The 27,886-nt window shown below is 41.5% G+C and overlaps 1 protein-coding gene and 1 long non-coding RNA gene across 2 annotated transcripts in view; one reads left to right on the top strand and one right to left on the bottom strand.

The window, feature by feature from the left end:
• Nucleotides 1–2,496: 2,496 nt before the first annotated feature.
• The window catches only part of LSG1 (large 60S subunit nuclear export GTPase 1), a 37,770-nt gene continuing 12,380 nt past the window's right edge, over nucleotides 2,497–27,886 (bottom strand). Inside the window, exons 6-14 of the mRNA XM_019448789.2 lie at nucleotides 22,789–22,849; nucleotides 21,566–21,742; nucleotides 16,596–17,012; nucleotides 13,846–13,947; nucleotides 13,568–13,711; nucleotides 11,718–11,841; nucleotides 9,338–9,417; nucleotides 7,611–7,784; nucleotides 2,497–4,747 (exon numbers count right to left, since the gene is read on the bottom strand). Coding sequence (XP_019304334.2) covers nucleotides 4,568–4,747; nucleotides 7,611–7,784; nucleotides 9,338–9,417; nucleotides 11,718–11,841; nucleotides 13,568–13,711; nucleotides 13,846–13,947; nucleotides 16,596–17,012; nucleotides 21,566–21,742; nucleotides 22,789–22,849 — 1,459 coding nt within the window. The 3' untranslated portion in view covers nucleotides 2,497–4,567. The remainder of the gene's footprint in view (nucleotides 4,748–7,610; nucleotides 7,785–9,337; nucleotides 9,418–11,717; nucleotides 11,842–13,567; nucleotides 13,712–13,845; nucleotides 13,948–16,595; nucleotides 17,013–21,565; nucleotides 21,743–22,788; nucleotides 22,850–27,886) is intronic.
• LOC128777269 (uncharacterized) lies at nucleotides 4,666–10,320 on the top strand. The gene is made up of 2 exons (XR_008422478.1): nucleotides 4,666–4,777; nucleotides 7,713–10,320. It is a non-coding gene; the product is annotated as an uncharacterized LOC128777269 (long non-coding RNA).

Genomic DNA, 27,886 nt, shown 5'->3' with positions numbered 1-27,886 from the left:
GATTTTTTTAAACAATTTTTTTTTAAGATTTTTTTTTTTAGTAATCGCGGCACTCAACGTGGGGCTTGAACTCAAACCCCGAGATCAAGAGTTGTACCCCGACCGACCGAGCCAGCCAGGTACCCCCGTAGATTCTGCTTACGTATCATACAAAACGTGGTGAAAAGGTGAGAACAGCAGTAGCCTTTGGGGTGGTCAGTCTTTGCTGAAAGGAGGTACGAAGTGTTAACCGTGTTCTCAGTCAAGGTGCCGGTTGCATCAGTATGTTGGTGAAAGTCAGCTATCTATACTCTCACAGTTGTGTTCTTTCTGTATACGTATCACACTTCAACAGAACACTTATGTATTCAGTGTTCAGTGCACTGGGCACTCTTCACTTACATAATGCCCTTCACTTTTGGATTGCTCAGAATTGTTGTTTTGCCTTCATATTGGAGCCTTTGATAGCAAGTTCTTTCCTGTGTGGCCCTCTCTTCACCCTCAGTTGGCCTATGGTGTGTTGAACAAAACAGACAACGAACTGTTAGGCGTTTGTTCATTCTGAATGATTTTCCTCACTGCTCCACAAGGACTTTAGAGGGGTGGCATTAGGTCGATTTCTGGCTTGTGGCCACATTTCCCAGTTTGCCTGCCAAGAAAACCTATATTGCTATTGATGTCTTGACAGAAACCTCCACTTCCTCCTAACTTCCTGAAAAGGAAACGGAGGACAGATGTATAGCAGGTTCTACTTTAAAAGGGCGGTATATTCCTTGTAATAAAATGCTGGGGAAAAAATTTCAAAACAATGAAGTGATCATGCTAATGGCTGGAACTTGTAAGTCTACCGTACTCCTCGCTACAAGGGTGAGGATACTTAAAAACAAACACCTTCCGGGGTGTCCTAGTTTGGGTTCTTCAGACTCTAAGCAGAGGACTTAGATTTAGTTAATCTGGGAGGCAACCCCCTGAAGCAGAAGTGAGGGAGTGGACCGTGAGGGAAGGGAGGAGGGCAGCGGGCGAGTTAGTGAGATGATTTCCATGGAGGATCTAGTGTGGAAAATGTACAGTGTATGCACCAAGTGACAGGGAAGCTGGGGCACTTAGCACCCAGCCCCCATTCTTGACCAGTTGGGGGTTGCTCCGGGGGTTGTTAAATCCCCAGGCCGTCTAGATTGCCCTGTGTGTGCAGCGAGCAGGCTCCTGTGGTGCAGGAGAAAGGAACGCAGGAGATACAGGGCTTGCAGAGGAAGGGCTTGCACAGGAACCATCCACTGGGGCTGCAGGTGAACTCAAAGTGGCTAAGGGATGGAGGGGTGTGGAGCATCTACACAGAGAGACGTCTCTTACCAGGAATACTTGCTAGAAGATGGAGTCGGATGCTCTTCACAACTGTTGCACATTCATGAAGGTTAAATACCAAAGGCATACATCCAGAAATAAGCCCTCACATTTATGTTCAATTCTCAACAAAGGTGCTGAAACAATTCAGTGGGTAAACACTAGTCTTTTCAACAAACTGCTCTGGGGCTACTGGATGCCACATGCAAAAGGTCCATCTTCTACCTCACACCAGATATGAAAACTTAAAATAGACCAGAGACCTAAATGTAAGAGCTAAAACTCTGAAACCCTTGGAAGGAAACACGGGGGTAAATCTTAATAACCTTGGATCTGCCAATAGTTTCTTAAATTTAGCACCAAAAGCACAAGCAACCAAAGAAAAAATGGATTCATTTGGACTTCACCAAAATTAAAACTGTGCTTCAAAGGCACTATCAGAAAATGAAAAGACAACCCACTGAATGGCAGAAAACATTTGCAAATTACACATCTGCTAAGGGACCTGTACCTAGAATGTACAAACAACTTTTATAACTCAGTAACAAGATAAATAACTCCATTAAAGAATGGACAGAGGGGACGCCTGGGTGGCTCAGTCGGTTAAGCGTCCAACTTTGGCTCAGGTCATGATCTCATGGTCCATGAGTTCGAGCCCCACGTTGGGCTCTGCACTGACAGCTCAGAGCCTGGACCCTGCTTTGGATTCTGTGTCTCCCTCTCTCTCTGCCTCTCCCCTGCTTGTGCTCTGCCTCTCTCGCTCTCAAAAATAAATAAACATTAAAAAAAATTAAAAAATAAAAGAAATCCTCATTAAAAAAAAAAAAAAGAATGGACAAAAGATCTGAATAGACATTTTCCCAAAGATCTACAAGTGGGCAATAAGCACATGAGAAGATGCTCAACGTCATTTGGCATCAAGGGAATGTAAATCAAAACCATGACGTATCGCTTTATACCCACTAGGATGGCAAAACATAAAAAGACAGTAAGACAGTAACGTGTGTTGACAGAACTACGGAGAAACTAGAACCTTTATACACCATTGATGGAAAATGTAAAATGGTACCCCCATTCTGAAAATCAGTATGGTAGCTACTCAAAGGTTAAATATATTGCAATTCCACTCCCAGATATATACTTAAGAATTAAAAACCACAGAAAAACCTGTACACAAACGTTCACAGCAGCACTGTATTCATGATAGACAGCAAGTGGAAACCAAATGCCTTTTAACTGATGAATGAATAAACAAAATGTGGTGTACCCATTCAGTGGAATGTATTATTTGGCAACAAAAAGCAATGAAATACTGAGAGATGTTAGAGCATGGATGAACCTTGAAGACATCAGGCTAAGTGAAAGCCAGTCACGAAAGGTCACATAGCTTATGATGCCTTTATTATGAACATATAGAATTGGCAAATCCATATATAAAGTAGATTAGGGTTTGCTTACGGCTGGGGGGGATTGGGAGGATTGGGGGCCACTGGCTAAAGGGTCCTGGGTTTTTTGTGGCAGCAATGTAGAACTGGTTGTGGTGATGGTTATATAACTCTTGAATATACTAAAAACCGCTGAATTGTATCCTTTAAAACTGGTGAACTTGCATGGTGAGTATCTCAATAAAACTTACAAAAATAATCAGGAACGTGAAGCGTATGTAATTACTTTTTCTAAGAAGTCTCATGTTTTAGCTATTACACTATCATTAAAGCAAAACTTATTCAAAATCAGTACATGCTCTGTCCATTCAGCATGGAAGTTTCTCCCAGACAACCGTGCCTGTTCTTCAGTGAATGGAACAAAGTAGGCTTTAACATGCTGATGCATGTTCCTCTTCTTTCATGGGCTTTTCAGACTGTCCCTTTCCTCAGATCAAAGGGAAGAACTAGAAGTATATTGTTGCAGATGGATGAACACAACTGCGGAACCTCTCTAGCTCTGCCTCAGGCTTGATCTGGAATAACCTTTCACCCGATATTCAAATGAAGAACTAGAACACTAATTCCTTACCTGTTTATAAACTCTTCCTTGGCTGACCCACCGCTTTTGAGCAAACCTCCAGAATCCCCTCACAGGCTCTAAGGCCATGTGATGGCTCTTGCTAACTTCCTGCATCAGGGCCCTACTCCTGCTGTCCCCGGTTTCCAGTGCCTTTCCTGCCACACAGAAGGTGCTATCTGTTAAATAAACAAGTATATATTTTTTATTCCCCAGGTGGAACACATTTTTCAACTATATCTTAAAATACACTCTGGTCACATCGGGCAAGGCTTAACTGCAAAACTGTGGACGAACCGTGGGTCTGTCATCTTCTGATACATTTCACAAGACTGTTCATGGGCATGTGCATTTTTCTGGAGAAGGCGTCCATAACGTCCGTTAGATTTCCAAAAACATCTACCACACAACACAAGGAAAGGATCTGAGCTAAGGGAATAATGAGGCTCATAGAAAAAGGGAGACAAAAGTAAAGTGAGAGACTAAAACAGGAATGGTACTATAAAAGGTAAACTGTCCTTGTCTCACTCTTGATGGTCCTAAGTACTAAGGAGATCAGGCAACTATACCTAAAACAAGAACTAGCTGATCATCTGCCCATTTCCTCATGCCTGTGGTGAGCTTTAGAAAAACACACACTACTTTCTATAGTAGTGGCTCATGTTGACAGGGATCTTCAATAGAAGGGTGGGCTCTCTGAGGCTTTTAAAAACTACATCTGCTAGCCCCCTCATTCCAAGACCTGATGTGCCTTCTGCAATACCAGGGGACTGCTGGGTATGCATGTGAGGTTGAGAATCACTAACCTATATAATGTTCTCAAAAGAATCCATCTAAAATCCCAGTCATGCTTTGGCAAATTGCAACTGTTTAAAGAATGCGAAATGTCCAAATGGCAGTGTATCTACATAAACCAATAAAACGTCTGTTAGTGACCATTTAATTTTAGTATTTTTTTTTTTAAACCCAATTTACAAATTAGTATGCATGTGTATTTGTTTACACATGCAATCATTCATTCCCTCATCTTAAATTCAGCCTTCTAAAGGACAAAGTTTCTGGGGCTCCAAGATGACTGTGTTAGACTCGGTGCTCCACGGAGCCCCTGCGTCCTGATACTGGCTGTCTGGTGTGGCTGTGTGCCACAAGAAGCAGGGTCCATTTCACAGCATCACGGCCGAGAGCAGCTTCTGTGTCTTCTCCAGGTGCACAACGCAGATGCCATTTCCACTGCAGCCCAAGTTCACGTATCCAGGTGCTTATAGAGTCTACGAGTTTTCTCTTTTTTATTTCTGTTGCCATGTTTTTTCCAGGCCTTCCCAGCCCTGCCCTCAGAGCTCACAGCAGCTGTAGTCACCAGGCCACTCCCTGGCTTGTAGCCCATCACAGCCTGGACTCCTTTGGTCAAAGCTCTCACGTTTTCCTAGGAAGTGAAGACAGCAGTATGGGAGATGTAAGCACAGTATTATTTATGGAGAACTCCAAGACAGAGGACTTCCACCCCCTTCACTGCTCCTCTCTCTCTCCCCATTCTTAAGTAAGTTTCTCCGCATTCTATCTTGAGTGCATTCTCTTTGTCCTTCACTTTGCTTAGTCCCATTGCTTCAAATGCCATCTGTAACTAGCCACTGAGCAAGCACTCCCTTTGCCTTCCTCATCTACCACATACAGCCAGCCAATAAGTTCTGTGGGCTCCAGGCTCTAGCATTTGGTGTACCTATCCACTGTTCTCCACCACCCTGTTCTAGCCCTGGTATTCATTAGCTTTCACTGGAACACTGCAACACTCCCCACTTCTACTAGAGTTTAACAATCACATATCTCTCTTTCCTCACAAACCTCTGATGGCTCCTTGTAGCCTGGGGAACCGAGTTCGTATTCCCTCAGAGGGTACACAAGACCACTTACAACATGGGCTTCTTATTGATAGAATCCACACTCCCATCTTTTTATGCCTTTGTTCACACTACTCCCTCTCTGCCTGGAGAATCGCCCTCACCACTCCTTCCAACCAGTACGTTTATATTTGCCCTTAGAGTCCAGCTTAGGTATCACCTCCTCTCTGTGGCGTTCACTCACCTACTCTCCTCCCGGCCCCAAGGGGGAACTGCTCCCCAATCTGGGTTCACAAAGTACCTGACTTATACCTCTGCCCTAGACCTAACGTGTCACGTTATTTGTTAACTTGCCCATCTCCCCTTAGCTAGAATGTGATCTCCCTGAAAACAGTAATTATGTTTTCTTCCTTTTGATATCCTAGGTCCTAGTGTAGTATCCACACGTAATAGTGCTCAAAAAAGTTTCTGTAAACTTGTGATTTTATTTAAGTAGAGCAAAATGAAACAAAAAACTGAACAATTAAGTTTACTTAGTAAAAATAAAATTAATCCCATATGATTCTGCAAGTGCAAAGCAGTATTTCATGATTGTCTTAATAGTAGTGGGTCCAAGGAAGAACCTATGATCTTTCTGCCTATCAGTAAATTTCCTCCTAAATATTGGCAGACTTGGAAATAATTCAAACCAGGAGCCACAATAATCAAGTTCTAGCCCAGCCTTGCCATTTAAGACAAGTATCCTTGAAGAAGTCACTTTGCCTCCTTAAGCCTCAATGGCCCCAGTGGTGGATAGCACTATCTGCTTGGCCTGTGTGAGGCACACAAATAAAGCATCATATAAATACAGAAAGAAATCACTCTGGATACAGATGACACCCCTCCCCCCACCACCCTTTTATGGCTGTAGTAGTCACAAAAGGATTTAAAAAATATATTAAGTACAGTTATAGGATTTAACTGTTCTGCATATAAGTTTTCTTTATTTTCTTATATTAAAACATCTTTTTTAAATGTTTATTTTTGAGAGGGAGAGATAGAGAGTGCATGTGAGTGGGGGAGGGGCAGACAGTGAGGGAGACAGAGGATCTGAAGCAGGCTGCTCGCGGACAGCAGAGAGCTCGATGTAGGGCTTGAACTCATGAACCGTGAGATCATGACCTGAGCCGAAGGTGGACAATTAAATGACTGAGCCACCCAGGTGCTCCTAAATTTGTTGTTTAAAGTGCAGCATATAAACTGTAGCTGTGATGTAAACAATGAAAGTTACTAAAATGTACTGGCTCAGAAAGACTACTAAACAGTAGAAAATATTTGCAAATTATAAATATGATAAAGGTTTTTATCAGAATTTATAAAGAGCTCTTACAACTCAACAATAGGAAATTCTCCAAAGAAGATCTATCTACATGTGCCAATGAGCACACAAGATTACCAACATCCTTAGGGAAATCAAAATCAAAATCATGAGACACCACTTCATATAGTAGGACGACTAAAGTAAAAAAGGACGGAAAATAAATACCAGTAAGGATATAAGGAAATTAGAGCCATCATACCCTGACGGTGGGAATGTAAAATGGCACAGACACTTTGGAAAGTCTGGCAGTACCTCAAATGTTAAACATGTGGTTAACACATGACCCGGCAATCCCACCCCTAATTATATGCCCAAGAGAACTGAAAATCTATGTTCACACAAAAACTTGTGCATGAGTGTTCACAGCATTATTTATAATAGAAAAGGGGGGATGCTCGGGTGGCTCAGTCGGTCAAGCATCTGACTTCAGGTCACGATCTCATGGTTCATGAGTTTGAGCCCTACGTCGTCGGGCTCTGTGCCGAGAGCTCAGAGCCTGGGACCTGCTTCAGATTCTAGGTCTCCCCCTCTCTCTCTGCCTCTCCCTCGCTCACGCTTTGTCTCTGTCTCTCTCTCAAAAATGAATACACATTAAAAAAAAAAAAATCATTTATCTTATAACAGAAAGGGGAAACAACCCAAATTCCATCTATGAGAAATAAACAAAATGTGACATATCCACTCAATGAAATATTATTTGGCAATAAAAAGGAATAAAGTACTGATAAATGGATGAACCTTGAAGTCATTATGCCAAGTTAAAGAAGCCAGTCAGAAAAGACTACATAGTGGGTGATTTAATCTATATGAAATGTCCAGAATAGGCAAATCTATACAGGAGAAAGCTGATCAGTAGTTGGAAAAGGCTGGGGAGAGTGGGAAACGGTGAGTGACTGATAATGGGTACAACGTTTCTTTCTGAAGTGATGAAAACACTCTAAAATTATGGTGATGGCTACACAACTCTGAATATACTATAAACTACTGAACTATACTTGCAAAGGGTGGATTTTACACTATGTGAATGGTTATTTCAATAGAACTGCTAAATATATGCTGATCAGAAGTTAAAGAAAAACTTTAAAACTTACTTGATGGAAAAAACTTTTGTCAACTATATTTTCAATCTGTTTTGCTTTTTTATTTCCGCCTGGATGCATTTTTAGTTCACCACCATTCGTTTTGTTCTCTAGGAGTCGCTGGTGTTGATGCTGAAAGGTCACAGGGTCTCTTCCAGGAGGAGGATGACAGTACAGAAGTTTACCCTACGAAGACAAGAAGCGTAACAGCACATCACATGTGTTGTCTGTGTTCTCCCCGAAGAAAGAAAAATCCTCAAAGAAGACATCTCCGCCAAGCACCCTCTGACCAGCTTTCTTTTTTCAATTAAAAAAAAAAAAAAATGTTTATTTATTTAGAGAGAGTAAGAGTGTGAACAGAGGAGGGACACACAGAGAGACACAGAATCCAAAGCAGGCTCTGAGCTGTCAGCAGAGCCTGACGCGGGGCTCAAACCCATGAACCATGAGATCATGACCTGAGCTGAAGTCGGACGCTTAACCAACAGAGCCACCCAGGCGCCCCTTCCTGCTTTTCGATTAACCAAGCTGACTTCTGGTCACCTGCAAATGGAGAGTCCTAATGAATACACTGACTTACCTTTAAAGTGTTCTGAAGGCCTAGCCTGCCCACAGCCCGCAGACCAGGAGGAAATCTTTCTCCTCTGTGCTCCTTTTTACCTTGTTTGCATTTCTACTCATGTTCTTCGGTGCACTTATGTGACTATACTTAGGCTAAGCGTTTTCCAAAATGAAAATCAGGACACAACTGCACAGCAGGATTATACTAATGCAGATGTTGGGCGGTCGCTCACTGGATGCAAATTTCCTGCTTCCCACCATAAACACTCTATAAACTATGGTTTGTAACTCATCTTCTCATCTTCCAGTTTTATAAATGGCAAATGAATAAATAATTTATCCATACAAATACTCTACTGATTAACTACTTTCTTCCTGAACTGAAGGCAAGAGAGTATGGATGTTCAATTTTACTCCTATGCTTCCAAGAGCTCTGCTGATGTGGCATTCAGAAGAGGGAATCCTCACAACCAGTTATTACGGGAGACCCAAGATGCTTGTTTGCAGAAAGAATTAAGCTTAATACATAACAAGTACTGGAGGCTAATTATGCGCCAGGCACTGAGCTTAGTGGTGTGTGTGTCTCCACACACACGTTATTCTCATTTACTTCCCATAATAATCTTGTGAGACAGCTACTATTCGTTCCTATTTTACTGATGAGGAAAACCCAAAACTTAGCATGTCCTCATCTGTGATGTGGACAGACTCGTTATGTATCTTTAATGAGACGACGCACCGAAAACAGCACTACTCTCGGCAGGGCTGTGAGTACCGTTACCGGGCGAGCGCAGGGAGAACGGCATACGGACGCTCCGCTCCCAGGAGGACTGTGACACAGCTGCAAGAGGAGCTGCAGGCGATGGCAAAGCCAGAGGCACACATTTATCACTTTCGCTGACAACGTGCAGAGAGCTTTCTCTCTCGTAATTGTGCTGTTGGTTCCATCTCTGGCTCACATGACGCCAACTCCCCTGGATCAAGAAAGCCACGCCGAGGCTGCCGATCTCCTCCCGCAGAAGACCCACGCCAACCTTGCCAACACTGGATCTTGCCAATTACAACACACCCTCAATGAGAAAATCCCTCCTTTGTGATGCAACAGGTTGCTGGCGTCTAGGTGCCGTGAGAGAGGAGGCCTGCTCACTCAAGAGCATCGAGGAGCTGGGCTCACTTACACTGACGTAGTCCTTCAGGATATAGCGAGCAGACCGAGGCTGGTCTGGCTGTCCGTGCGCAGTCATGAATCCTCGCATATCTGTGAGGAGAAATGGGTTGTGCAAAACTGAAGTTAGAAGACGGCAAATCACAACAAAGACAACTGAGGTGAAGGAAGTTTAGTCCATTACCACACCAACTACGCATCCTTACTCTCTAGCTTTAAAAAGCAACTGTCGTGGTAGAAGACATTCTGGTAGCAATTATAACGACCTCCGACAATCTGGGTGAACAGACCACACTGTTCTGATAGCCTAGCACCAAGGGCTGACACACACATTCAATCTCTCTCCACTCCAGTTATTTCTTTCATCTCTTGATTTTAAACATTTACATACGGAGGCCACCTGTAGAATGCTATGCCGTCACTACAATTAGCAAAACCAAAAGCAATATAGTAAGTCTTCTTGTTTAATAATGTATCTATGCATTTGCCCAATTTCCCAAACATACAACAAAGATCCCTCTAATACTAACTCAACTAGAGGGGGTAGCAGAGCCTAGTGGTTAAGAATATGGCCTTTGGCAGACGGGTTGGGTTAAAAATAGCTCCTTCACTTAGTAGCTGTGTATTGGCTCTTTCAGTTCAGAAGAAAATAGTTAGAACCCTAGATTGCACAATACATAAAAAAACACGTAGGCAGATTAAAAATCTAAAGGTACATAAAAAAAGACATTACAGGAAAATAGTTTTATCCTTTTAAGATAGGGAAGGCCCTCCCAAGTAAAACACCAAACACCATCAAGCCAAAAAGGAAAGTCTGTTAAAATTGTTAACATATATAAGGCTAAAGAAACCACAAAGAAGTCCTACAAATCCTTAAAAGAACACAAGATGCATAGAAAAAGGTGATTCCCAGAAGAAACAGAAATGGCCAGCATATGCACAGATGTTCCATTTCATTAGTAAAGATACGCAAATTAAAGTTATTTAGCAATGTCTTATGAACCATCAGAGACTATTTAAAAAAAAAAAAAATTTTTTTTTAATGTTTATTTACTTTTGAGAGAGAGACAGAAAGTGAGTGGGTTAGGGGCAGAGGGAGGGGGAGACACAGAATTGGAAGCAGGCTCCAGGCTCCGAGCTGTCAGCACAGAGCCTGACGTGGGGCTCGAACTCACGAGCTGTGAGATCACGACCTGAGCCGAAGTCGGACGCTCAACCAACTGAGCCACCCAGGCGCCCCTGTCAGAGACTATTCTTTATAGACCTGCAAAATGATTTCAGAAACTATATGTATGTGGTCATCCATCTTTACAAACTGGCTTTTTCCTTACTCTGATTTTATCAGCATTAGATGAAAAATCTTAAAAAACGATTACTTTTAGTTTTATCTGGAAGTCCAATCAAATGGAAAGTCTGGTGGAAGCCCACTACTGGAAAGAGGTCTGGAATATGAAACTCGGGCTATGCGCCACTGATCAGACACCACTGTAGGCAAGTCATTTCATGCTCGGATTTCAGATTACTCGTCTTAAAAAAAAAAAAAGAGGTGAGAGGCAGAATGATCTTTAAGGTCTCTTACGCGGTTTTGTGACTACACTGGTCTCATCACAAATGCTTAATATTTATCCTCTTTAAAGTCTCTCAACTAAGCTAAGTTCAAGTTAATGTCAAACAAGGTTTCCAAGGGACTGATGGAAGGGGAGGGAGGCTGTTTTGTGTCCCTACCCTGACCACATTCAGCAACGTCCCAATCTGAGGGCTTTCCCTTCCAATGCTGCCCTCACAACTCTCCTACCTGCTCTGACAGCATATTCATTTTCTTCCCAACATCCCTTTTCTTCCCCGTTTGGGAGAAGACTCCAGAAAAAGCCAGCACAGCCTCAATCTGAATCGTGTCTACTACACCTGGTTATCTTCTAAACAGTGAATGCCCTCAGGGCCTTTTCTTAGAGGCATGTGACAACTGCTGGCTCTTGCTGGTGCTCTCTGTGGGAGCTTTCAACAGTCTGCATCTAGGCATTCAACAGGGAGGGGCCTGACTGCTATAGTGAAAGCAAAGGGCAGACCTGAGGAGAGGCAAGGGATTCAAAGCATCTCCTCCTCTAACTCCAGAAAGCACTTACCACACTGAAGTAAAATGCTACTCACGGAGCAGTCAGCTCCCCTCCCTTACTGCTGCACTCTGAACCCACCACCAAAGCAGCTACCTGGAGACCAGGTAGCTGGAGGCAAGGCCAACAGAGACAACGAAAGCACAAACCTTGGAAGATGACATGACAAATGCTAAGGAAAAATGTAAATTTCTATCTCTGCAGGAGTAGTTGCTCTCATTAACTATGTTGTTACTTTTTGTTCATTTAATTGTTCATGTTTTAAAATAAATCACAACTCACATCCGTAAGCTGTCAACAGTTCTTCTGATGTCGGAGGTCGATGGGGATCTTCATCCTCTCTAGGCTTTATGATATTAATGCCATAGGTAGCTTCTAAAACATATCTTGGAATATTCTGGCAAACATAAGCTTGTCAAGGAATCCATTACCTTGAACTGACCCCTTCCCACCACGGCTTCTGACACATGCCTCTAATTCTGAGACCATGGTACTTTAGCACTCCTATGACCAAAGCCTTTTTATGTCTCCAAAAAAGAAGTACAGTTATTCATTAATTTTCAAATGCTTTCTCTTTAAATACCATTCTACCTTGTACCGGCTATTCATGCACATGCCCCATATGCCCCCGAGACCTAATCCAGAAAGGGCAGGATCCATGGCTGATTCATGCTCATAGCTTCCACAGAACCCAACCTTATCTGGCTTGTAATGAATGCTCAATACACATCTGATTATTAATTCAAACAGAAATGGAAAATATACAGAAAAGCATAAATAATGTAACAACTGTGTTCCCAACTATCAAGAAGTGGTAACAATTTCGTCTATTAAAAATTGTATTACAGGGGCGCCTGGGTGGCTCAGTCAGTTAAGCATCCGACTTTGGCTCAGGTCATGATCTCAGTCTGTGAGTTCGAGCCCCGTGTTGGGCTCTGTGCTGGCAGCTCAGAACCTGGAGCCTGTTTAAGATTCTGTGTCTCCCTCTCTGACCCTCCCTTGTTCATGCTCTGTCTCAAAAATAAATAAATGTTAAAAAAACCATTTTTTTAAAAAATTGTATTACAAATGCAAACCTCCACTGGTCTGCTTCTCCCACTTTCACACTCGCATGTTATCTATTAATGCAAAGTACTGTTCTGTGAGGTGACAATTTTTACAGAAATGGGTGTCACACCGTATATGTGATCTTTTGAGATCTACCTAGGTTACCACAGGCAGACTTAGTGCAGTATTTTTAACAACTATATACTATTCTATTTTAGCGATATACTATATTTTATCAATCCTGGCAGATGAATTCTCATTATTTCTTACAGGAGGAGAAATCAAATTGGGGTAAATAAAATGCGGTGGCCTTCAGGGCAGTCATGAAGAATCTTGTCAAGAACTGTACAGGGCCAGAAATTTCACGCTACTTATAAATTAACAAATTGGCATGTCAGTTTCATGGAGTCTCCTATCTTCCTCCAGCATCCACGGAACAGTAACAGACTAACCTGCTGGGTTGTAAGTAGGGTAAGATCTTAAGACACTGTGGTTCTTAACAATATTTTTTTCATGTCACACACTATCCTAGGTGCTTCACATAAGTTAACTCATTATGCCGGGAAGCAGCAGAGTTCCTTTTTTTTTTTTGGTACGCCTATATGCATACTTTAAAAGCATGCTGGGATTTTGATTGGGATTGCATTGCATTGCACTGATGTATCGATTTGAGGAGAATTGACATTTTAAGAGTATGAAGTCTTTCAAACCATAAACACGTATATCTCTTCATTCAGGTCTTATCAACCGTGAAGGAGCTGTTATTACTGGCACTTTTCAGAAAAGAGAGTTTCTGGAAGGTTAAGCAAGCTTATCACACAAATAGTCAAATGGCAGTCTCAGGATTCAGGTTTGCAACTCGGGGCTGAGATCCAAGATTGGGCTCTTCCACTGATTCCAGGCGACACTGCTGCACTCAGGACATGAGGTTCTGTAATCCTGATGCTACCTCACATATAAACTTGGGCAGGTTACTGTTAAGTGTTTCAGGTTTTTCAATACATCCAATGCAAAGCCAAGTCCAAAACAAACTCGAAGCCCTAGTGTACACATAACAACCAGTCTTTGCAAAGCAGAAAGGATATTAGTGACACAGGGGGAACGTGGTCTCTCATTTGGTCAATAGGGAGGATTCCATTGCAAGTCATTTCTGCCTTGGTAGAGACGAAGGATGGCATCACCAGGCCCGGGCAGTCACATAAGCAGAGGCCAGGTTCCACATAGAGAGTCTGAAAGACAAGTGAGAGGTTTACGCTGGGCACACAGCAGAGGAAGGGAAAAGACCAACACGCGAGTGGTGAAGAACTCAGAAATACCCAGCCAGAGGAACTAAGGAGGAAACAGGCTGATGCTGCAGAAATACCTGAAAATGCTTGGTGTGACCAGGTGTGGCAGACACAGACACTTTCTTGTTGCCCATGATGGTGTTGATTGTGGAACTCTTACCAACATTCGGATAGCCCACCTGCAAGAGACACCTAAGTTACTAGCGTCTGACAGTACGTGTATCAAACCCAAAAATAATACATAAATAGTCCAACTCCAGCGTGTTTGGTTGCTTCAAAAGATTATTTGAAATAGGTGCTGTTTGTGGACAATTTGTTCCCCTGCAGTGTGGATGTATTTATTCAGACAGGTCTCCAGTGATGAACAGTCAAGCTAAGTACATTTTATTTGTAGAGGTCTTGCTGTAACAGCAGATATTATACACCTCAGCCCCTTGTTCTCAGCTCCCACGAGCTCTCATTTGGTCAATAGGGAGGTTCCCCCTGTGTCACTCCCACGACCCACGATGTCCCATCTTACAGGCATAGTTTCTGTTATATTTTCCACACTGTGGGTGAAGTCAAGCATCAGACAGGTATTTTAATCATCACAACATACAATCACTTTTAATTTTTAGTAACTTACCAGCAAGCTTCTATCTTATTGGTTAACAATGGTAAATGGCACATGGACTTGCTGTGGGTTAACAAGCTATTAAAACTCTTCAGTGAGTCTTAGCAGGATCATATAAAGATTCTCAAATAAATGCTCAAATCATGCCAGTCTTGCTCCAGGCTTTTTCTTAGGTTTTTTTCCCTGCACCTCTAAATCCAATTCCTTCTTACCTGGTTCAAACAATCCTCCGTCAGCACGACTGGAAGATTACAAATACTGATCCCATGGAACATAAAACCCCAAACCTTCCACCTCCAGTACAGGCCTCGTAACACATCACTTCCATTGCTCAGCTTCTCTCTTGCCCCTCTCTATGCTTAGCCATACTGCCACCTGCTGGTCCATGGACATACTTCCATTCCTGGGGCTTGGTTTAAACCTTTACCTTCTGTTTGTCTGAAGGCCCTTCCTTCCATTGTCACATTGTACTTTAAGGTGCAACCTCTTACATAAATATTTCAGACGACTGCTCATTAATTTCAATATTCTCATGTTTTGTGTTTATTTATATCTTGATTGCATAACATGTTACCATTTGTTTACATGTCCTTTGTTGGGGGCAGGGGACTTCTGTTGCTGTCATCTCCCCCACCTCCTGCAGACCAGGCTCCTCATTATACAACTCTTATAGGGTGCTGGATGTCTTCTCTACCACTCCCTACACTTGGAATTAGAAGTTCTGGGAGGGTGGAGATACACTGACTGTCATGGCCCAGCAGGACGCCTGGCATGTGGCCAGTGATCAATAAATGTTCACAGAATGAGTAAATTAACCTATTTTCAAGATTTCTAGAGTAAGACATTCAGAAAGTGGCGACGCTGCTTAGCATGTCCGTAAATGTGAGAAATAAACTAGCTTTTAGGGAAGCTGGGCTTTCTGGTGGCATATGGAAAATGAATTTTTAGCAATAATATATAGAAGTGGAGCTGTAAAGCTAAGAGAAATTAGCTACATTTCCCAAAGTTTATAGCAAGTAAATCAGTTCCACTGTAGAACTGGGAATTACACTAGGTCTGCCTGGCTCCAGGGACAATTCCTTTACCTAGTGTTCTAAAATAAAACGTCAATCTGCTATAATCATTTTAAGTACGCTTTGGGAGGGGGAGAGTGCTTCAAAACAATTAGGATTGCTCTACTCGGCACGTAACTTAAAAGCTAGAAGATTTTAAGGCTGCCATGATCTACTTTCTTTCACTGTTTTGTTTTCTTGCTTGGATGGAAGATCTATAAAATACCTTCTCTAACATCTTACACTTCCTTAGCTAAAGATATGGCTGTCTGGAGCTCTGCTGTACACGCCTGAGGTTTGGGTACTTCTCACAGCCACCTCTAGAATTAGTGTATATGTAGCTAGGGACGTGATCTCCTTTCCCGTTTTTTGTTTATTTTTGAGAGAGTGCGCACACATGTGCACGAGCGGGAAAGGGGCAGAGAGAGGGGGACAGAGGATCCGAAGCAGGCTCCACACTGTAAGCAATGAGCCAGATATGGGGCTGGAACTCACGAACTGTGAGATCATGACCTGAGCCGAAGTCGGAGGATCAACCAACTGAGCCACCCAGTCGCCCCTCCTTTCCCCTATTCTTTTTTTTTTTTTTAATTTTTTTTTTTTTTGGTTAACGTTTATTTTTGAGACAGAGAGAGACAGAGCATGAACAGGGGAGGGTCAGAGAGAGGGAGACACAGAATCCTTTCCCCTATTCTTATGCAACCAAAGCACCAATCTTGTTGTACCTGGCCCAAAGATGTTGGGATTCTCCCTAGAATGCATCTGGAACATTTACAGTACAAATTCGCAAGGATCACATGACACCATAAGCCTCCAGAAGGTAAGAATATTGACCTGGAAGAGTGAAAATGGGCTTAAAAGTGCTCTTTTCCAAGTACTTCTTGGGAAGTCACATGAATGGTAGCGCTGAACTGGAAGGAGGTGGGAGAAGATAATTACCACGAAAAGAGGTATAGCCAATGTAAGCCTTGAAAGAGTACACTTTTGACTTTTCCTGTCACACTGCCTACTCCCACAATGCCAGTGGGCAACAAGAGGGCAATAACGTTCCCAATGATGCCAGAAGCCTGGTTAGTAGTCCCTTGGATTCCAGTGTAGCTACCAATGGATTGGATATAAAGATACCCATGGGGTAACAATCTCAGGACCTATTTCACCTTACCAGTCCAACAGTAAGCTGTCCATCTTTCACTTTCTTCCCGGTATGTAGCTGCTTAAAGATCTCCAATAACTCCTGCCTTGATACCAGGTGGCTGAAATTGCGTGTGTGCCTCTTCTCCAGGGTGTTCCTGTCCTGAGCCTCAGAATCCACAGTACAGCTTTCCTTCCTGTCCCAGCCACAGGGCTCTTCGTCAGGGTTGCTGTCCTCTTCCGAACACGTCTGCCAAACTTCCTCCTCCTCCTCCGGACAGTCCTCGTACTCACTGTTGTCTTCATCGCTACTGGCAACTTCACCAAGTGGCGGGGATCCCCCGTCCAGGAGCTGTTCGGTCTCACTGTGAGGATTTTCAGCCTCATCACAACTGGAGTTTTCAGACTCAGTTGTATTGGCTTCTCCAGCACCCTCGTTCACATGTTCCTGATGAAATAACAGAAACCGCAAAAGTTCAGAAGGGTAGAACAATGGCATCTTTCATTCTAATGAAAGTATTCAGAGTTGGTTATTGAAGAACAGAGGACAAGAAAAGCCATGAAGGAGACCAGAAAAGGTGAAAACAGGGAGACAATGTAAGTCTTTCAGTGCGAGGACACAACCAAACTATCAACAGTGGTGCCCTTTGGGGACGGGAGGAACAGTGGATCGTCACTTTATGCGTTCCTGTATTATTTGAACTCTGTACAAACAACATGCGTTACTTCTGTAATAGATACATCTTTAAAGAAAGCAAGAGCTTAGAAAAGCCCATGTCAAGCTGAATTCTTTGTCAGTATGCCATTTTACAACGGCCTATAGAACAAAGCATTTCTCGTTAACAATAAAACATTTAACATTCTCTTCTCTGCACAAAGCAAGAAGGGCAGAATTTATAATTTGAGTTTTTTACATTTGCATTTTTAAAGACTCTGGTTTGCATATTTAAGGAAACTGCTATTCCTTTATAATTGCCTTTAATAAATCAAAGTGCTGTGCAGCACAGCTCCCTCCGGATGAAATAAACAAAACTCAACTCCACATGCGAAAATTATTCACATATGCAAAAAAGAAAAAAAAGATAAAAATCATTTACTCTTTAGGGATGTGTAAATTCTTCTGAATTCCTACTGATATTAAAGCAAAACGAAGACAATTTATGGTATTACTATATTGATTTGTATCAACAAGAGTGAATTGGTCTGGATTTAGAAGTGATGCAAACCTGGTATCATTTCTAAATTACCTAATGTTAGAATGAGTAATCGTCACAGAAGAGGACACAGGGAGTTAAACAGGTATCCTAAATTTTAGGAAAGTAGTGACATAAACCATCACAGAAAATAGGCATGATTTCACAGTCAAGCCTGGTGAGTCAAAAAGAAACAGCATGAGGGTGCCTATGTGGCTCAGTTGGTTAAGCATTCAACTCTATGATCTCATGATTCGTGGGTTTGAGCCCCACATTGGGCTCTGTGCTGACAGTGCAGGGCCTGCTTGGGATTCTCTCTCTCTCTCATTCTCTCTCTCTCTCTCTCTCTCTCTCTCTCTCTCTCACACTCTCTCGCTCTTTGGCCCTCCCCTGCTCATGTTCTCTCTCTCAAAAAAAAAAAAAAAAAAAAAAAAAACTTAAAAAAAAAAAACAACCCACAACAAAACAGTATGGCTTATAACAGAACTACAGAACTGGGAGCAATTTCTATGAGAAATGAACAATGAGTGTAAAGAAGATGGTGTGTCTTCACCGTGAACTCTTCTGGATCATTTCAAAATATGAAAGAAACAGGTAACAATAATGTGAACCAGGGGCACCTCGATGGCTCAGTTGGTTTGTGGGTTTGTATATCAGGCTCTGCGGTGACAGTGCAGAGCCTGCTTGGGAATTTCTCTCTCTGCCCCGCCCAATGCACGTGCACTCTCTCTCTCTCTCAAAATAAATAAATAAAGACTTTTAAAAAAGACCCCACCTAAAACGAGAAGCAGTTTAGGTTCAGGAAAAATGAGAAGGACAACAGAAGGACTTTGTGGCAGTTATAGTAAAATAAAAATAAGGGGAAAGCCAATTTCTTAGGAAAACAGTGCAATTTAACAGATGGCCAAGAAAAAACTAAGGTACTCGGCTTGAAAACTGTCATGCTCTTTCAAATAAGAAGGGGTTAAACAACTGTAAAGGAAGAACCAAGCTTCAGATAGGCGAGTACAGTGATTATCAAACTATTTCTAGTAAGTTCATGTTTGATACTCAAATGACAGATGTGATTACTGATACATCACAACAGTAGTTAGTTATTGGTCTTGAGAAATCAAGAAAAACATCAGAGACTTCAGAAGACTTGGGAGGAGTAAATGATGGCTAACTTAAGAAGGAAGAAAGAATATCTTCCATAACCACACACTGTTAACTCGGAGTTGGATATGGGAGTAAGTCCACAAGGCAGCTGGTGAGCCCTAAAAAGATAGTCATCAACAGGAGGCAACAAGGGTTTCCTGAGAACAGATTATGTAAAAAAGTGGAACGTACTACTTGGTAACAGTTCAGGGAAGACTACAGATGTAGAAACTAATCCTTTTTTCATTTTTGGTAATTTAAAAATACAACAACAAAAACCTTCAGTAAGATGCTGGCTTCCAGGAAAGAGGTGAAACAGAAATAATGGTTAAGAGGACAAATTAGGAAGCCAGACTACCTGAGGATAATAAGCACTTACATTTACTGTTGAGAAGATTAAATGAATAAAATATACAAAGTGCTTATCCTAAGCCTATCCTAGTGGTGCCTGGCACAGAATAAACTTTTTATGGGTTAGTTTTTATTAACAATAGTAACAACAGAATGATCCTTACTGTTCTATCCTTGCAAACACATCTATATTCATCACATCAGAATGCTTATTAGTACCAAGTGCTTAGTAAGTTCACAAAAGGTTACAGAGCTCTCCCCTTGGTTCTGACCTGTTTAACATCAATGACTGGAAAGAATATACAGAAGCACAAACACACAACATCTGCAGATTCAAAGCTAGAAGGAGAGAAAAGCAAATTGCACAACCAAAATGAATTCTCTACCTTAGCCCCAAATACTAACAATATTTCAGAGGAACAATACTGTCCTAAGTTGAGCCTGAGTGGCTCACTTGGTTGAACATCTGAATTCAGCTCAGGTCATGATCTCATGGTTTGTGAGTTTGAGCCCCGCACTGGGCTTGCTGCTGTCAGTGTAGGGCCCAATTTGGATCCTCTGTCCGCCCCCTCTCTCTGCCCCTCCCTCACTTGTGCTCGTGCGCGCTCTCTCTCAAAAACAAACAACCACAAACACAAAAACTTTTTCCATATGTAAATATGGGGCGAGATTTGCATTAAGTCTTCTCATTTCTAAAAGATATTTCAGGGATTTGGTTGTTCACAGGTTAAATTAGCCAAGACCATAATATAGCTCCTTTGAAACGGGTGAATTAACAAAAACTCTGAATTACTAGGAGTATCCTGATTACAAGAAGTTAATAGTCTCTCTGTATACATCCTGGGCAAACCATATCTAGAATAACATATTCAATTAGGTGCCACCAATTTTAATGTTATCCTGACACAGGCAAACAGGCACTTGAGATGAAGAGTGCCCCAGATATTGTGTCCATAATGAATAGAAAGGCAGAAAATACATACAGTTTGCAGAAGAGAGAACTAAGGGGACAAAGGAAGAGTCCTTAGATCAAGGGTTAGGGAGGCCAACTTAGCTTCACTAAACTGAAAAACTTTCTTTCTTTAACATTTTTATTTTTTATTTTTTATTGAGAGAGACTGTGTGTGTGCATGCGCGAGCAAGTGGGGTGTAGGGGTGGATCCCATGACCCTGGGATCATGACCTGAGCTGAAATCAAGAGCTGGACCAACTGAGCCACGTTGACAACCCTGAAGAACGTTCTAAATGAAGTCAGGAACAGTGAGCTACCAGGTCTCTGTCATTTAATGTAGTCACAGAGAGATTATATGACTGTTTGCCATGGAGGTGAGCTAACCTATAAACTCATCAGGAGAGGGTATTATATTCACTGATACCCAGCTCAACACACAAGTCAATACATGGTTGACAGAGATAAAAGGAGAAGGCTAGGAAAAAAAATATTACTTTAGGTCTCTTCCAGATCTAAGATTCTACTACTAATTTCATTTCATAGTTATTATTAGTTATTAGTTATATTTTTTATTAAAAAACAAACCCCAGGGGCACCTGGCTGGCTCAGTTGGTGGAGCATGTGACTCGATCTGTGAGTTCAAGCCCTACGATGGGTGGAGATTGGGTGTAGAGATTACTTAAAACAAGCACACAGGGCGCCTGAAGCTCAGTGAGTTAAGCATCTGCCTTCAGCTCAGGTTATAACCTCGCAGTTTGTGGGTTCGAGTCTCACATCGGGCTCTGTGCTTGGGATCCTCTCTCTCTGCCTCTACCCTGCTTGTGCACGCTCGCTCTCTCTCTCAAAATAAATAAACTTAAAACACACACACATTCACGCCACCACCCCACCCCCAAATTGTTTCTGTAAAATTTGGGTTAAAAGAGAACACGGTATAGCTTTAGGATTACTTCATTTTGTTTTGAAAACAATGTCAAAAGAGATTCTAATCAAGTCCTGAGAAGTAGAGGTACAGGCTTTGGTTGTCGCCGCCTCCTGTTAAAAACTATTATTAAAGTCATTATGAAACTTCCTATTCAACTTCCTGCCGAAAATCTAAAAGAATTAAAAATTCTAGCTAGTGTCAGTGTGTAACACAGAGCCCCAGAGATGTCAGACTATTTGACAACCAGAGAAAGCAACCTTGTGACTCATTTTTCTATAGTATAGCTCATCCTACTATCAGAGCATTTAGGGAACCAACAAAAATCCCTGAATTCCCACAAAACTTCAAACAAACAAACAAACAAACAAACAAACCCAAAGCTTACTAACCAGAAACTGAAATCTTCCTCCCAGAAACCCAACCTGAAAAAGCCCTCAGGTTACCTCAGAGTCCCCAATCAGTTGAATGGCTCCAGCCAAAGCCGACCAGAAGATAATCTTCACATTTTCTTTTTCAAAGTATGTGGCCCAGGCACTCCGCTGCTCAGCAGTCAGCAAGTCTGCCTTATTTATCAGAATGACATTTTCCTTACTGTCATCTATTTCTTTCACGTAACATTCCTGGGCAAGACAAAGGTATTTAGAAAGGCCTCTTCAAACAAGTAAATATTGGGCAAATTATACTGAAGACCCCCAAGTATGACTAAAAGTTTTTACTGCCCCTAGTTTTAAGTCAACCCTAATTTAAAGAGTTTTTATCCTGCTACATTCTAATGATCCTTCCAGTAAGCTCTGACAAAGGTAGGTCACATACACTCAGAAGTACCCTCAACATAAAAAATTGGAAAGGGTAAAATGAAATGCTCTCCTGTCCTCCTGAAGGGTAATAGATCTTTCCACTTTAAATACTGTTGTTCCTCTCTCTGATACTGCCGAAGTGTTTCTTTTACACAGTTAAAGAACTGCAGAGCTAGATTTGTCAGCCAGCAGGGACTAAAAGAAAAACAAGACTCGATTAATTGATATTAATTCCCAAACACAGCTCTTCATTAGGGAACACACCAGAGTGTGACTTCACAAGAGTTTCACAAATGAGACTTTTGTCTCTCACCAATGGATTTAAAAATATCCTGTACTATTACTATCATGGTCCTCAAACACAAATAGGAATACTTCACATGTGTACAGTGTTATACTAATTCAAAGCCTGTGTTACATTCTTTCATGTAATCTTCACTCCTTAATTATTACTACCTGTGGTGTTTTACAAACAGTTCACTGTAAAATATCACAGCAGGTAGTAAGGTGTGAGGAGAGAGAACATGACAGGATGGGTAAGATAGGACTAAAAAGTACAATGTTATTTAAACCGATGTCTCTTAAAAAATGAGAAACACTGGCAAATATCTATTAACAAATTGGCCTCTAAACTAAAAGCTAGAGAGTTCATGTGTTTGTCCCTTCCTACAGATGAAAATAATTGTTTTAGAAGGAAAACACCTGTCTAAACAGCAGCAGTGTGTAAGCGCCCGACCCTGGGAGAGGGGGCCTACTTGAAGCTAGAGGAGGGAACAGAACGCTTGCCTACAGTTACTGCTGTCAGTGAGGCTGTCCTCCCACCGTGGCTCCGAGGACTGCACATTTGAATTTTGTCACACTTTACTTACCAAGTCCTCACATCTAAACAGGAGTGGGTTTCGAGCATCTACTATTTGGACCACGATATCACTGAAAAAGAAATATGAGATACTCCAATCATTGTGAAGTGAAACATGACCACATAATAATAATAGCAAACACTGTCCATATATTAGCACTTGGCACATTAATCGTTTTAAGGTATAATTATCCCGTTTATATATGAGGAAACTGAAGCTTAGGACAGTTAAGTAACTTGTCTAAGGTCACCAGCTACTCCTGATGGAGCTCGAAGGGAACTTTGTCTGGACCAGAGAACATGCCTGTAATCATAACATTCTCTTGCTATTTTATGTCCGAGAAGACCCTGATGATGTTTCATTGCTAAAACTTCAACTGGATCCTCTAGTAAACTCTCCTGGTGAGGCAAAAGAGTATTCCAAATACTTCAATCCAAGATGAGGTCTACTGCATACTCAGTACCTAATCCACACTGGCGTTAAGACCTCAAAAGAAAACTAATAAATCACTTGCTGACAGCAGCCACTATCAAAGCCTGTAAGTTTTTTAAACCCAGGGCTGACAAGAGAAAGCATACATCCAGCAAATCATCATCCATCAGTTCCAACAATGTGTTTAAATGGCACAAATACAAAACAGGAAAATATCAACTTAAGATGCCACACTGAAGCAGGAATGATGAGTCCAACTTCTGTCACATAGAAGATGTAGTAGTAAGAGAACCTTCTGTAGCTGATACAAGCTCCTTAAAGCCCTCACAAATATAGTGGGGACTACAGCACCCTAGCACTACAAGAGTAAGTATCTCACTTCCCTGGGAGGATCACCCTTCTATCCTGCCTCTGTGGTTAGGAAAGATGCTCTAAGGGGGAGCCGCAACTGCCACTGGAAGGAAATAAGTCTGGAATTGTGATCCTTCCAGCTTTGGTTTTCTTTTTCAACATTACTTTGGCTATTCGGGATCTCTTCTGGTTTCATACAAATTTAAATTTTTTTTTTAAACTTTATTTATTTTTGAGAGAGAGAGAGACAGAGACAGAGTGCAGGCAGGGGACGAACAGAGAGAGAGGGAGACACAGAATCTGAAGTAGGCTCCAGGCTCCAAGCTGTCAGCACAGAGCCTGACACAGGGCTTGAGCCCACAAACTGTGAGATCATGACCTGAGCCGAAGTTAGATGCTCAACTGACTCAGCCACCCAGGCGCCCCATTTATTTTTAATCTTCATTTATTTTTGAGAGAGAGACAGAGTGCAAGTGGGGGAGGAAGAGATAGATGGTTCCATACAAATTTTAGAATTGTTTGTTCTAGCTCTGTGAAGAATGCTGGTGGTATTTTGATAGGGATTGCACTGAAGGTGTCGATTGCTTTGGTTAGTATAGACATTTTAACATTTGTTCCTCTAATCCATGAGCATATGAAATGTTTTTCCATTTCTTTGTGTCCTCTTCAATTTCTTTCATAAGCTTTGTTTTCAGCGTACAGATCTTTTACCTCTTTGGTTAGGTTTATTCCTATGTATTTTATTCCTAGGTCTTTTTGGTGCAACTGTAAATGGGACTGATTCCTTGATTTCACTTTCTGCTGCTTCATTATTAGAGTATAGAAGACATGCAACCAATTTGTGTACATTGAGCTTATATCCTGTGACTTTGCTGAATTTATCAATCAGTTCTAGCAGTTTTTTTGTGGAGTCTTTTGGGTTTTCCAAAAGTGGAGTATCATGTTGTTTGCAAAGAGTTAAAGTTTAACTTCTTTTTTGTCAATACGAATGCCTTTTCTTTTTGTTGTCTGATTGCTGAGGCCAGAACTTCCAGTCCTGTGTTGAACAGCAGTGGTGAGATTGGACATCCCGGTCATGTTCCTGACCTTGGGGGGAAAGCTCTCAGTTTTTCCCATTAAGGATGAGATCAGCTGTGGTCTTTCATATACGGCCTTTATGATGTTGACGTATGTTCCTTCTATACCTACTTTCTTGAAATTTTTTATCAAGAAAGGATGCCGTATTTCGTCAAATTCTTTTTCTGCATCTACTGAGAGGATCATGTGGTTCTTAGCCTTTCTTTTATTAATGTGATGTATCACACTGATTGATTTGGGAATACTGAACCACCCCTATAGCCCAGAAATAAATCCCACTTGATCATGGTAATTTTTTTTTTCAACGTATTGTTGGATTTGATTTGCTAGTATCTTGTTGAGAATTTTTGCATCCGTGTTCATCAGGGAAATTGGGTCTGTAGTTCTCCTTTTTAGTGGGGTCTTTGTCTGGTTTTGGAATCAAGGTAATGCTGGTCTCACAGAATGAATTTGGAAGTTTTCCTTCCACTTCTATTTTTTGGAACAGCTTCAAAAGAATAGGTAGTAACTATCCTTTAAATGTTTGGTAGAATTCCCCTGGAAAACCATCTGGCCCTGGACTCTTGTTTGTGGGAGATTTTTTATTACTGATTCAATTTCTTTACTGGTTATGGGTCTGTTCCAATTTTCTATTTCTTCCTGTTCCAGTTTTGGTAGTTTATATGTTTCTAGGAATTTATCCATTTCTTCCAGATTGCCCAACTTGTTGGCGTATAACTGCTCATAATATTCTCTTATTATTGTTTGTATTTCTGCGGTGTTGGTTGTGATCTCTCCTCTTTCAATCGTGATTTTATTTATTTGGCTCCTTTCCTTTTTCTTTTTGATCAATCTGGCTAGAGGTTTATCAATTTTGTTAATTCTTTCAAAGACCCAGCTCCTAGTTTCGTTGATCTGTTTATTTTTTTTTTAATTTCATTATCATTGATTTCTGCTTTAATCTTTATTATTTCCCTTCTTGTGCTGTTTTTGGGCGTTATTTGCTGTTCTTTTTCCACCTCTTTTAGGCGTAAGGTTAGGTTGTGTACCAAAACTGCAATCATCAAAGACACTATGGTGCTGTCACAAAACAGACACAAATCAATGGAACAGAATAGAGAACCCAGAAATGGACCCACAAATGTATGCCCAACTAATCTTCTACCAAGCAGGAAAGAATATCCAACAGAATAAAGACAGTCTCTTCAGCAAATGGGGCTGGGAAAACTGGACAGCGACATGCAAAAAAAATGAACCTGGACCACTTTCTTACACCATACACAAAAACAAACTCAAAATGGATGAAAGACCAAAACGTATGACAGGAAGCCATCAAAATCGTAGAGGAGAAAGCAGGCAAAAGCCTCTTTAATCTCGACCACAGCAACTTCTTACTAGACAGGTCTCCAGAGGCAAGGGAAACAAAAGCAAAAATGAAAATGAACTACTGGGACCTCATTAAGATAAAAAGCTTCTGCACAGCAAAGGAAACAATCAACAAAACTAAAAGGCAACTGACAGAAAGGGAGAAGATAGGTGCAAATGACATATCAGATAAAGGATTAGTATCCAAAATCTATAAAGAACTTATCAAACTCAACACCCAAAAAGCAAATAACCTAGGGAAGAAATGGACCAAAGACACAAACAATTTTCCAAAGAAGACATCTGGATGGCTAACAGACACATGAAAAAAATGCTCAACATCACTCATTATCAGGGAAATACAAATCAAAACCACACTGAGATACCACCTCACACCTGTCAGAATGGCTAAAATGAACAACTCAGGAAACAACAGATGTTGGTGAGGCTGTGGAGAAGGGAAACACTTTTGCACTGATGGTGGGAATGCAAACTGGTGCAACCACTCTGGAGAACCGTAGGGAGAGGTTCCTCAAAAAATTAAAAACAGAGCTCCCCTATGACCCAGCAATTGCACTACTAGGTATTTATCCAAAGGATACAAAAATGCATATTCGAAGGGGCACATGCACCCCCCTCCAATGTTTATAACACTGCTATCAACCATAGCCAAATTATGGAAAGAGCCCAAATGTCCATGACTGATGAATGAAAAAAGATGCGGTATACCTATGTGTGTGACACACACTGGAATATTACTCAGTGATCAAAAAGAAAGAAATCTTGCTATTTGCAACAACGTGGACAGAACTAGAATGTATTATGCTAAGCGAACTAAGTCACAGAAAAGATAGCTATCATATGATTTCACTCAGATGTGGAATTTATGAAACAAAACAGATGAACATAGGGGAAGGGAAGGAAAAATAACAGGGAGGCAAACCATATGGGACTCTTAAAATACAGAAAACAAACGGAAGGTTGCTGGAAGGGTGTTGGGCAGGGGGATGGCCTAAATGGGTGATGGGCACTGAGGGGGGCACTGTTTGGGATGAATACTGGGTGTTATAAGTAAGTGATGAATCACTAAATTCTACTCCTGAAACCATTATTACACTATATGTTAACTAACTTGGATTTAAAGGAAGGAAGAAAGGAAGAAAGGAAGGAAGGAAATAAGCTGCAGACATACTTACGGCAGTCTCCTAAAAATCCATGTCTGGTTGGCCTGTTCTGAGGTAATGCTTATGTAACTAGGCTGGACATTGAGAAAATGTATTAAGTCAAGCTTATCATATAAGGCAGGGCTTTGACAATCAAAGTGCGTTTTCTTTCTTTCTTTCTTTCTTTCTTTCTTTCTTTCTTTCTTTCTTTCTTTCTTTCTAAGTTTATTTGAGAGAGAAAGAGTGTGCACATGCGTGCATGAGGGGGATGAGAAGGAAGGGAGGGAGGGAGGGAGAGGGAGGGAGGGAGAGGGAGGGAGGGAGGGAGGGAGAGGGAGGGAGGGAGGGAGGGAGAGAGGGAGAGAGGGAGAGAGGGAGAGAGAGAGAGAGAGAGAGAGAATCCCAAACAGGCTCTGCACTCATAGCCCAATGCAGGGCTCGAACTCACAAACAGGGAGAAATCATGACCTGAGTCAAAATCAGGAATCAGATGCTTAAAGGACTGAGCCACCCAGGTGTCCCTCACAGTTCATTTTCTTTCAGACTAGTTCCATTTCCAGCTTCATAATGTGATTCAAAGGAACTCACAGACTTGCTAATTTAAGACAAATTGTTGTTAAGTTCTGTAATTAAGTGGGTCCCAGCATTTCTTCTTTAAGGTAATAGCTACCACTTTCAAACTGGGAGGATTTAACAGTAAATGCAACAATGACTGCAAAACATGGACAAAACCTAATAAA

This window comes from Panthera pardus, unplaced genomic scaffold (genome assembly GCF_024362965.1).
Source record: "Panthera pardus isolate Hobbes unplaced genomic scaffold, ASM2436296v1 HiC_scaffold_16, whole genome shotgun sequence".
Classification (NCBI taxonomy): Eukaryota; Metazoa; Chordata; class Mammalia; order Carnivora; family Felidae; genus Panthera; species Panthera pardus.
The sequence above is the reverse complement of the archived record's forward strand: the minus strand, read 5'-3'. Positions and strand labels throughout refer to the sequence as shown.